Genomic DNA, 11,130 nt, shown 5'->3' with positions numbered 1-11,130 from the left:
CAGTACCTAGGAGATCCAGAGGCCACAGTAAAATCAAGGGATGTTTCTCAACTCATCCAGCAACCAGGCTGGTCACCATCCCACCTGCAGTGAATCCCACTCCAGCAACCGGACATTTTACTTTTTTAATTTAAAATTATTTATTTATTTATTTATTTATTTATTTATTTGAGAGAGAGGAGGAAAAGGGAGACTCTGAAGAAGACTCCACGCTGAGTGCAGAGCCTGACACGGGGCTCGATCCCAAGATCATCAGATCATGACCTGAGCAACAAGCGCTCGACATTGAGTTGCTCCACCGACAAACCAGGCTCCCCCGGCAAGCCGCTCCACCCTGGCCGCGGAGACGCACGCGCATGCGCGCCCCGGACCGTGCCCTCGGCCTCCGCGCCTCCGTCCCCCCCCCCCCCCCCCCCNCCCGCCTCGCGGTCAGCGCGCAGGCGCGGGGAGAGCGCGCGAGCGGGTGACGTCACTCCGCGCCGGATTCGGCTTCTGGAAACGTCGCTCACTGACTGCGTGAGCATGGAGCTGAGGACGGGTAAGGAACCGCGGGAGAAGCTAGCGGGGACCCACCTGAGGGGCAAGCGGCGGGCAGGCGGGCGAGTGAGGAGCCGGGGCGGGTGAGGGTCCGCCGGGGACCCACCTGAGGGGCAGGCAGGCGGGTGAGGGGCCGGCGGGGGACCTTTCGGACGGGCGGTATCACCGGACAGGCGGGAGGGGACGCGGAGAGGTCTGAGCGGGGCTAGGGGTCCAACCCGCGGCGGTCTCGGACCCTGATGCCCGACGCTGTCGGCGGAGTGACAGTCCTGGGGAGAAGAGAGCGAGGGCTATTTGCCGTGCGCATGGTGGTGTCCGTGGGCCCCTACCGATCGTAAGCACCGTCTGTGAGATCTGCATTAGCAGCCCCACGGTGCGGCGGGGGGACTGAGGCTCACAGCTGGTGGCGGGGTAGGAGCGGAAACCAGCTTAGCCGCCGGGCCGCTTAATCCCTGTCGTCTGAAATGCTTTCCAAGGCCTCGCTGTGCCAGGCGCTGCCCAGGCTTGCTTCATGGCCCCTGGGCATTAGGAGGTCAGCCTCTGTGGAGAAGAGCTTTGGTGATTGTTGCTGGATTGCTTGGCAAAGGTAATGGCCAGTACTGAAGCCCACGTTGAGCCGGAGTCTGTTAAAGCCAGGTTCCACCACGGGGAACACACTTCTGCCCTCGCCAGTGTGCAGCTGTCAACAGCCCGTCCACAGATGCTGCTAATCCAGATGCCTGCCGAGTGCCGGCACTGAGCTCAGAGCTAGAGGTGAAAGGATGGGTGAGACCCTCGTTGGCTCGACAGAGCCCACAACCTGTTAAGGGAAGTAAATAGGCAATCACACAACAGAGTTCAGGCATTTCACACAAATACAGGTCGCCTTTTATTATCCTAATCATTTCCCATGTTTTTATAACTTTTCCAAGGGCAAGGATGTGCCCTTTTACTCTCCCTGCTCCTCCTAATCAGCGTTATTGCTTTCTAAATGGGAGTCACTCAGATATTTGTGATTGATTGATTCTCCAGAGCGAGGGCCACAACTTCTTACATTTCTTGTGGCCCACACAGTACCCTGCACGGTGTTGGGAATATTGTAGCGCCTATGGGTTATTAGTGAAAGTAATAAGTGTAAGAACCTTAAAGTTGTATCAACATAATTGTGTTTGGAAAAAACAGGGTTCTCCGGGTTCCTAAAGGAGGGACAGCTGCCTGTGACTGGGCACTCTAAATACCTCCAGTGGGATGTGGTGTGTCAGGCAGACCTGAAGGGAGAGGAGGTACCAAGGCCTGAAAGGCAGAAAGAGATAGGCAGGTGTGTGGAAGCAAGGACTAGTAGTGCTTGAGCCACGTTTTGAATCCACAGAGAGGAGTGATAGGAGGCGAGGCTGAAGTGGGCAGCAGGACGTTGTAGGCCAGAGCTCCTTGTGACTCTGTGACCAAGGGATCCCCGGGCAGTGGAGCAGAAGGCGGAGGAGAAGCTTCCTGGAGTTGGTGCTGAAGCCGAGCCTTGAAGAGTGAGGGTTTGTCGAAGGGACAGAGAGCTGAGCAGATTTGGCAGTGGACACCAGTGTAGAGCTCCCAGCAGGAAAGAACAAGCCAAGTGCTGGAAACTGGCCATATGGGCCTACACAGGCTGCATCTTACAGATGTGTGTTCCCTAAGCACACCCAAATCTGGAGTTTTGATTTCTGGAGTGGCTTAGTAGCACAGCTAGGTGCAGGAGGCACCAGCGGTGTTCGTAGTGAGCTCCAAGAGGCTCTGGGACTGGGCTGCATGCCATGCTGAGAAGATCCAGGCCTAGCCAGAGGGCGTAGTTAGTGGAAGCCTTTAGCTCTTGGCCCTTATGCCTTAGAACTACATGTGCGGGGTTAGCAAATTGAAGTAAAATGGGCAGGCGACGAAGTAACAAGATTGGAAACCACCTGTTGCCCTTCAGAAGGGGACTTTCTGAGTAAATTTTGGCCTGTCCCTACAATGGAATACTGTGCAACTTCAGAAAAGGACGGAGGTACTCTTGTATACCACGTGGGCTGATCTGCAAGCTGTTTGGCGAGAACACCAACGTGCAGGGCAGTGTGTGCTCTGTAGTGCACCACCTCAGGTAAGGACATGCCAGGGAGGTCTTCTGTGTGGGCCAGAGGTACTTGGGGAGGGATTCATGAGGAAAAACGGGTGTGCTGATTGCCCTGGGGAACGGGAGCTGGTACCCAGCAGGCAGCGGGGAGAGAGGCTTGTCAATATAGTTCCCTCTGCATGTTTTCAAAATCCATTTATGAAAAATAAACTCTTAGAATATAATTGATTCACATGATTCAAAGTCACACCAATCAGAAATGTCTGGTGAGAAGCCAGCTGCCAGCCGCACTACACCACCCATCCAGGTGATTCCCAGCTGTCTCTGGCCCTGGGCTGCTCCCTTGGGTTGCTTTTCAATGTCCTGCACTCATTTAAGGAAGACTGAGGACCTGTGAGGTTATACCTGCCCCTCCTTCCCACTCAGCTGATGAGAGGCGCCCCAGCCACACGCAGTACGTGTAGAACCGCACATCTAGCTTCGTGAGCACCGAGTTCTCTGAAAGGAAGAGGTCGGCTTTCACTGCCAGCTTTGGCAGTTAGGGCAGGTTGGTGTTGAGAATTTACCAGTGAATGAGATGACCTCATGGGGAGTTCCTTGCCTCATGATTCTCAGTGCCAGCTTCATGACAGATTGTTACAAAAACATCAATAGGTAAAGTGATGTGAAACAGACTTCTGTACAAGTATGAGGATATCCTTTAGGACCAACGAAAATGAAAATTCAGTGAATATTTTAAAAATACGTCTTTGTGAAAGTGCCGGTCTTAGGTTTGTCTATCTAACTGGAAACTGCTTTTTATAGTTCTCCGCTCCCAAGAGGAACACATGATTAATGAACATTTTATTAAAACTGCTCCTATCAAATAATTAAAGAATATTTGTTGCCAAAAAATATGCTTCTAAAGTTGGGTATAGAATGAGAAATTACTATACTAATAAAGGGGATTGTAATTGGTAATCCAAAATAATAGGTGGTTTACAAAGCACTTAGGTTTAAGGCAAGCTTTCTGGATTTGTAGTCTGCGTGCACTAATCATAGCTGTGTCGAAACTAATTGGACTGAGGATTGCAGTGCCTTGACTGAACAGAATGTGCGTTTCCAAGCAAGGACCTGAGGAATGCTTGGGTACGTGGCTCGCTTTGCATTTTGTTCTGCTGCCTCTGCTGCTGCAGCTCAGCAGAGCTTGGTCAGACACCTGGGTTGTCTTGAATTTACTCTTGTTTTTGGACTTTAGCAATTTGTTGTGAGTTTATCACTAACCCTGATTTTTCACTGTAGAGCTGAGAAGCCCTGGATTGGTCTGGTGTGATGGGGTGCTGAGGGTGCAGCTGGGGCAGGCCCCCAGCAGCACCAGACCTGCGCCTGAGGCGGGACTCCTTTCTGCTGCATTAACTAGGCCCACTCTTTGTTGCCATAGGTGTTTCCAAACAGGACATTCGTGAACAGATTTGGGACTACATGGAATCACAAAATTTAGCTGATTTTCCCCGGCCTGTTCATCACAGGATTCCCAACTTCAAGGTACTGAAGCATTCCTGGAGCATTCAAAAGGAAAACAGGCTGTTCCTAAATGACAGAGTTAGTAATGCAGTTACTGTCCTGCTTCGTGGTGGATCCGAGTTGGGCCAACGTTGAGTAGTAGTGTAAAATCCACACCACTGGTCTGCTTGTCCTTTGTGTTTTGAGATATCCCTCATCTGTGTTCCTTGACCTTCACTCACGGCCTCTTGCCCGTCTGTGCAGGTTTGGTGGGTTGGTCGTGTCTTGCCGTGAGGCGATGCTCCATCTTCTGTTCATCCCCTGACAGGGAGTAGGATATTCGTCCTGGCTGCAAGCGTGTTATTTTTGTGGTCCCTTTGCTCAAAATTGGCTCCCTTAAGAACAGCAAGGAGGGATCCCCTCTGAGAGGGGGCCCCGGCCATTGCCTTTGGAAAGAGAAAGACCTCGTTGGTCTCTGATGGACTCCAGGCCTCAGTTTCTGCACTGTTCAGAATAGAAGATAATCAAAGATGTCTGTTTATGACACTGTTCATAGGAAACAAATTTGCTTGAAGGAGCAAACATACACAGCTCATAGTTTCAGCATGCATGTTTTCCACAAGGAAAACAAAGTGCTTTTGAAAGTACACTGATTGCTCTATCAGGCCCAAAGGATGTGTGGCTCGTTTACTTGCCATCATCCCCCATTTTGGCTGGACTTCTCTCCCTATGCCTGGCTTCTTGGAAACAAGCTCCCACCCTTCTGCAGTCTTCAGCTAAACTGGTTTCTGAGGCCCTCCTGTACCTTTATAAAACTGTTCTTTTTGTATGTGTTTGTTGCTACTTTGTTTTGCTTTAGTGCTTGTTATCCCAGGGAGAGAAATGTACATGAAGTACAGGAAAAAGAGAAAGATGGACAGAATCAGTCAAAAATGTTTAAAAAGGAACCAACTTGGAGAGGGATGGAAATTCTGGGTTAATGGTAATATACTCCTGATTTAGGCAGTTATTACACAGGTGTGTTCGTTTTGTGAAAATTCATCATACTATACGCTTTCTACACCTTTTTGGAATATATGTTTTATTTTGGTTTAACATAAATTGGGGCTAGCTTTTTTAGCCCCTCTCTACCCTGACTGCTTTCCCAGACTTCTTTGGGCAACTCCTAGATCTTGTCGCATACTTAGTGCACCCCACCTGTGTGGGTGAGATGCTAGACCAATCTGCTCATGCACGCAGTAGGCCCAGGATCGTGCTGTCCTGACAGTAATGTGCAATTGCATTTGAAAACAGGGTGCTTCTCGTGCTGCTGAGCATTTCCCACGCTTGCAAGCTTTCAAAACGGCCAGAACCGTTAAAGTCAACCCTGATGCTCCCCAGACGAATGCTCGCTTCTTCGTCCTTGACGTAAGTGCAGCTCTGTCTGTTTGCCTAACTAGGGCTCTTACCTGGCTTGCCAAAACATCAGAGACCTAGAAGTTTTTGCCAGAACGCAGGAAGTTAAAGTGGACCCGGATAAACCGCTGGAAGGTGTTCGGCTGCTGGCGCTACAGGTAATCCCATTTTCCCGAGCCAGAGCCCCGGCCACTGATAAAATGCATTCTCCCGGTCCCTGACAAATGTGTGCAACTCCTGTGTTTAGGAGGATGGTGCTTCTGACTCCCTCCCACACAGAGCATACCCTTGGAGTTGTTTTTTTCCAGGAACAGTCCAGAAGTCTTTCATTTGTTTGTCAGAGGTCATGAATGTTCCTAAATTCAAAGATAAAGGACGTTCCAAACGATGACCTTGAGGCACTCTTTAATCTGGTCTGTTTCATCAGAAGGGAAAGGTTATGTTTATTTCCTTCTGCTACTTTTATAATTCTTTGACACTTGATAACCCGTGAGTAAGAAATCTGATGGAGTCCCCAAAATCTATAAATCAGAACGGTGTTTCTTAACTTACATACATAGGCCCCTGTTCAAGGAAAAAAAAAAAAAAAACCAGCCAAACTCCCCCAGGGTTGCTTTAAATTCACTAACTTAATTTAATGAGTATAAACAGAAAACTTGGTATAAATTTAAATGTTCATAGCTCTTAATGCAGCTGTAAAACCACAATAAACCTATAAGTTAAGTACAAACAAAATCGTACAAGCAGTAACATCCATATATCAGCACTGATTTAATGTAACAGCTGCTGCTGCTTTTGCTGAGACAGCTTACTGCTGATGATGTGAATCCAGATCTTCGGAATTCCTCCTTAGGTGACCATGCCTTGTGTCGCCACTCAGCTTTCCCACAGCTCCTGGGGGGCCCTGGTCACGCAGTGCACCTTGCAGCCTGTGTGGAGAAGAGAATGCCAGAAAGTGACTTTACAGGGAATGAGGAGGGTGTAGGAATCCTCCTCTGGTTCTTTCAAGGATTGCGTGTAGGGGATCATTCTGTTTGCTGATTGCAGTTCAGCCCCAAGAGGAGCACCTCATTCAGGCCCTCTGGAAGCATTCTTTTTTGCCAGCTGTATTTCCCAGTCAGTAATTCACTTTAGTGAATAGAGGAAATAACAGCAGAGAAGAGCCCGAAGTGAGTGGTTGCCTTGTGTGAGGACAAAACTCTTATCTAAACACTGCACTGTATGACCTCATTTCATTCAGCCAACAGCCCTGTAGGAGTGATCTCTGTTCCCATATGACGTGGAATAAGCTAGACACGGAGAGGTCAAGTGACTTGGCCAAGTCCCCTGTTTGGTAATGATGGAGCTGGGATTCCAACCCACACTGTGACTCCAGAGCCGGCTGTCTACATGTATGAGGTTCTTACCAGTCAGCCCATCAGAGCACAAATCAAAGCCTTGAGTGTGTGGGAGATTAGTCAAGACATCCTGTAGGAGGACCGCAGCCAGGTAGCAGGATGGAATAACAGGGTCCTCACTGTCTCTTTGTTTATTCAGGAGAAAGAAAGGCAAGCTTTGAGAATCTTGTATTCCAGGCTCTCTGCTGGGCACAGGGATATAGTGGTGAAAAAGACATAAGACGTGTGTGGTCCCTGCGTTCTAGGGCTACAGATTCCTCCGTGTTTCTGGAAACGGAAATTTTGGTGGTTTAAGAATCACGTGGGAAGCAGGTAAACCTGCGTGATCCACAGCACCACCTAAGTGTAGGCAGGGACCCTGATGCACGTGGCCGTAGTCCGTGCCTGGGCACACAGTGGCCCGGGTTTGGGAATACGCAGTTTCCTGGCTCAATCCCAGACCTTCAAGAGGTTTCTAGAGTCTGTGTTTTGTTTTTTTTTTTAAAGGTTTTTTTTTTGGAGGTTTTTTGTTTTGTTTTGTTTTGTTTTTGAGAGAATGCATATGAGCAACGGGGAGGAGTAGGGGAGAGGGAGATGGAGAAGCAGACTCCCCACTGAGCGGAAGGCCTGATGTGGGGCTTGATTCTGGGATCCCGGGATCGTGGTCTGAGCCAAAGGCAGATGCTTAATCGCCTGAGCCACCCAGGCGCCCCTCCAGTCTGTTTTTAATAGACACCCTGTTGGTACCTTAAGAACCACTGGCCTGGCCAGCATTTGCCAACCCTGGCTGTATGTACCCAGGGAACTTTGAAAATTATCTGTTGCTGATGTCAGGTTCTGAATCAGATGCTTTGAGTGGGTCTGCACTCCCACTCCCCAGGTGATTCTAAAGTACAAGCAGCTTCCAGAAAAGAGGGAGTAACCAGCATAATGCGCAGTACACCAGAATCTTCAGACTGCTAGTGAACCCAAACCTCTTTCACACTCCAGAGGGAAAGAGCACGTGATCATGACTTGTGTTGAAATATTTCTTCTCTCATGGCCTTAAGGAAGCCAGCCTGTGATTTTACAGGTCTTATATTGGTCTCAGGCTGTCATCTCCTGCACAAAAACTGAAATATACTCTTTTTACACCAACGATTTTGTAATTTTACAATTGACTTATGGCTTGCCCTGGCAAAATCTTCAGGGATGCCTGTGGCAGTGGTTCTGGAACTTTCCTGGGCATCAGAATCACCTGGCAGGCTTGTGAAAGCAGATTGCTGTGTCTGCCCCCACCCCCACCCCAAGCTTCTGGTCCTTTCTCACAGGTGCCCAGGGGCTGCAGCTTCTGGTTGGGAACCTGCAGTTTGCGAATCCCTGCTGTGGGACTCCCACCAAGGTGTTTGGGAACTAAATAGAAGAAAAGGGGCTGTGAACTCAGGTCAATATAAAATATCGATTATAATGAGTACTAATCTCTGAGACTAGAACTTATTGAAAGCAAACTGGTTATGAAGGCTTGAGACCGTGAAATGCAGGTTTCAAATGAAAGCATTATGGATGCCTGGGTGGCTCAGTCGGTTAAGCATCTGCCTTCGGCTCGGGTCATGATCCTGGGGTCCTGGGATTGAACCCCACATCGGGCTCCTTGCTCTCCGCCTGCCCCTCTTCCCATTCCTGCTCTCTCTCGAATAAATAAATCTTAAAAACAAAACAAAACAAAACAAAACATTGTGACTGTAGTGTGTGAGCTGGGAGGGGAGGACACAGGAAGGTCCTGGTTGGGATTCTAATGAGAATGGACCTTCATTTGGATTTACATTGTCATTGTATATCTAGTGATTTTGAGTGGCAAGTAAAGTAGAATTCAGGAGTTTGACGACACACTGCCCCTTCATCCTAAGTGGGGTAAAGTAATGGTCCTGAGTAAGATTGAACACCATGCATTTAATTGGGTTTGCAAAGAAGTCATTTCCTTGGTAAACACCAAAAGATGCCAATAATAGTAACTTACTTCTGCCCCTGAAATGTTAACGTATGCAAGGAATTTCCTATGTTTAAATTTGTAATTTATTGATTGTCTTTTTTTAAAAGAGCAAAAAAACATTGTTGGTTCCAACACCACGACTGAGAACGGGGTTATTTAATAAGATCACACCACCTCCCGGGGCAACTAAAGACATCTTGAGAAAATGTGCCACCTCTCAGGTAAGTGCAGGAGGCAGCATCACCCACAAGGAGAGCGCTGTTCTCAGCCGAGACTTCTGGTGAGTTAGAACGCATAAAATACACCACAGAATTGAAATTAATTTTTCACAAAGCCAGATGAGTAGAGATGGGAAAGTATTCAGCAATCCTATCAGTAAAGGAGCCAAGTAGAAAAACCAAGAATGCGTGTGTTCTGTTTGAGTCACCTGGTTTCTGTTTTGCACCAAGTTGGCAGATTGTATATTCTCTATTCAAAATGAAGAGAAAACGAGTTATCTGGTACTCTGGCGCCTTCTCGTGTTAACTTGTGCCATAGTCTGGTGGCCCCTAGCCTTTTCTTAAGTGCCACCAGAGCAACTGGGGACTCAGAGGAATTTCCAAAATACTTGGATTGGAAATTGCCTCACCAGTTCTGAATAATGGCTTTAGTGATTCAGTGATGTGGTTTTCTTGAGTGTTTACAATGTAATAAAACTAAAGTTTATAGGGAGGGAGGTTAAGATGGCGGAGGAGTAGGGGACACCTTTTTCAGCCGGTCCCCTGAGTTGAGCTGGATAGGTACCAGACCAGCAGGAATATCCACGGAATCAGCCTGAGACGCAGGAAGATACATCTGGATCTCTACAAATGAACATCTCCAGCGCTGAGTATCGAGGTACGAAGCGGGGAGCCGTGAAACCGCGCACAGATATCGGAAGCTAAACAGAAGGGGGAGGGAGCCGCCGTGTCAGGGCGCCGGGAAGCGGTAGCCACCTGCAAGGGGGAGCGGACAGACCGCGGACCCGCACGCTTGAGACAGCAGGCTGAGAAGGGAGCTCCGGGAGCGCACGCGGGACGGCTGGCGGTTGGCGGGCCACCTGCACGGGGGAGCAGGCGGACTCGCGGACGGCACCCGCGAGACAACAGACTTAGAACGCGAGCTCCAGGAGCGCGCGCGCAGGGCGGCTGGCGGGCCACCTGCACCGGGGAGCGGGCGGACCGCGGACCCGCACTCTGGAAACGGCAGACTGAGTCCGTGAGCCGGGAGCGTGCACCACCAAGCATCTCACGGAGCTCCGGAGCTCCGGTGTGCTCACTGGATCGAGGCTGAGACCGGGAGCTCCGGGAGCGTCCGCGGGGCGGCTGGCGGCTGGAGGGCCACCTGCACGGGGGAGCAGGCGGACTCGCGGTCAGCACCCGTGAGACACCAGACTGAGACGGGGAGCTCCGGGAGCCCGCGCGGGGCGGCTGGCGGCGGGCGGGGTTGGAAACACAAAGGACAGAGACGTGCCGGCCCTGGAAGTGAGGGCTGGGACGCCGGGTGTGGGGCGCACAGCCCGGGATGCTGCAGGGTTGAGCAGCACCAACAGAAACAGAGTTAAAGTGGCCAGAACATCAGTGGAGAACGATCCGCGATCCCTCTGTTCTGAGACAGAGGCTGAATTTCAGCCGCTGCTGCTCTCTCAGAAGAGGCATAGCAAACCGCCAGGGAAAGCCGCCAGAGAACAAAAGCCCGGAAATACCGGCTCACAGGGTGCCCATCCCCATCCCCCCTCGCAAGGGACACAGAGACTCTACCCAAACAGGGTTTTCTGAGTACCTGCAGGCAGGCCCCTCCCCCAGAAGGCAGGCTGAAAAATCAAGAAGCCCACAACCCGGAGCGCCTGAGTGGCGCAGTCACCAAGCACCTGTCTTCGGATTAGGGTGTGATCACAACGCTCCGTAAGGAGTCCTTCATCGGGCTTCTCCACCGGGAACCTGCTTCTTCCTCTCCCACTCCTCTGCTTGGGTTCCCTTTCTTGCTGACTGTCTCTCTCTCTCTCAAATAAATAAATAAACTCTTTAAGGAAGAAGCCCACATCCCTAAGATCTCTATAAAACAAGGGCGCACGGCCTGGGTCCCAGTCAACACTTGGGCTCTGGACAACCCTGCAATCTCTCTTCATCAGAATGACGAGAAGGAGAAGTCCCCCCCAGCAAAGAAAAGATAATGAGTCTGTGGCCTCTGCCACAGAATTGGCCTCGGCCACAGAATTAATACATATGGATGTATCCCAATTATCAGAAATGGAATTCAGAGCAACAATGGTCAAGATGATGAGTAAACTTGAA

General features: G+C 50.0%; 1 protein-coding gene across 9 annotated transcripts in view; it reads left to right on the top strand.

Annotated features, from left to right (window-relative positions):
* The first annotated feature begins 468 nt into the window (after positions 1 to 468).
* Positions 469 to 11,130, top strand: part of MTHFSD (methenyltetrahydrofolate synthetase domain containing) — a 31,537-nt gene continuing 20,875 nt past the window's right edge. For 2 of the 9 annotated variants that reach the window (XM_034672762.1, XM_019803678.2), the window contains exons 1-4: positions 469 to 538; positions 4,017 to 4,120; positions 5,518 to 5,631; positions 8,926 to 9,039. In XM_034672762.1, the coding sequence (XP_034528653.1) occupies positions 523 to 538; positions 4,017 to 4,120; positions 5,518 to 5,631; positions 8,926 to 9,039 (348 nt within the window). In that variant the 5' untranslated portion in view covers positions 469 to 522. The other 7 variants (XM_034672763.1, XM_011229680.3, XM_034672758.1 and 4 more) reach the window with 6 other exon arrangements.

This window comes from Ailuropoda melanoleuca, chromosome 12 (genome assembly GCF_002007445.2).
Source record: "Ailuropoda melanoleuca isolate Jingjing chromosome 12, ASM200744v2, whole genome shotgun sequence".
NCBI classification, from domain to species: domain Eukaryota; kingdom Metazoa; phylum Chordata; class Mammalia; order Carnivora; family Ursidae; genus Ailuropoda; species Ailuropoda melanoleuca.
The sequence above is the reverse complement of the archived record's forward strand: the minus strand, read 5'-3'. Positions and strand labels throughout refer to the sequence as shown.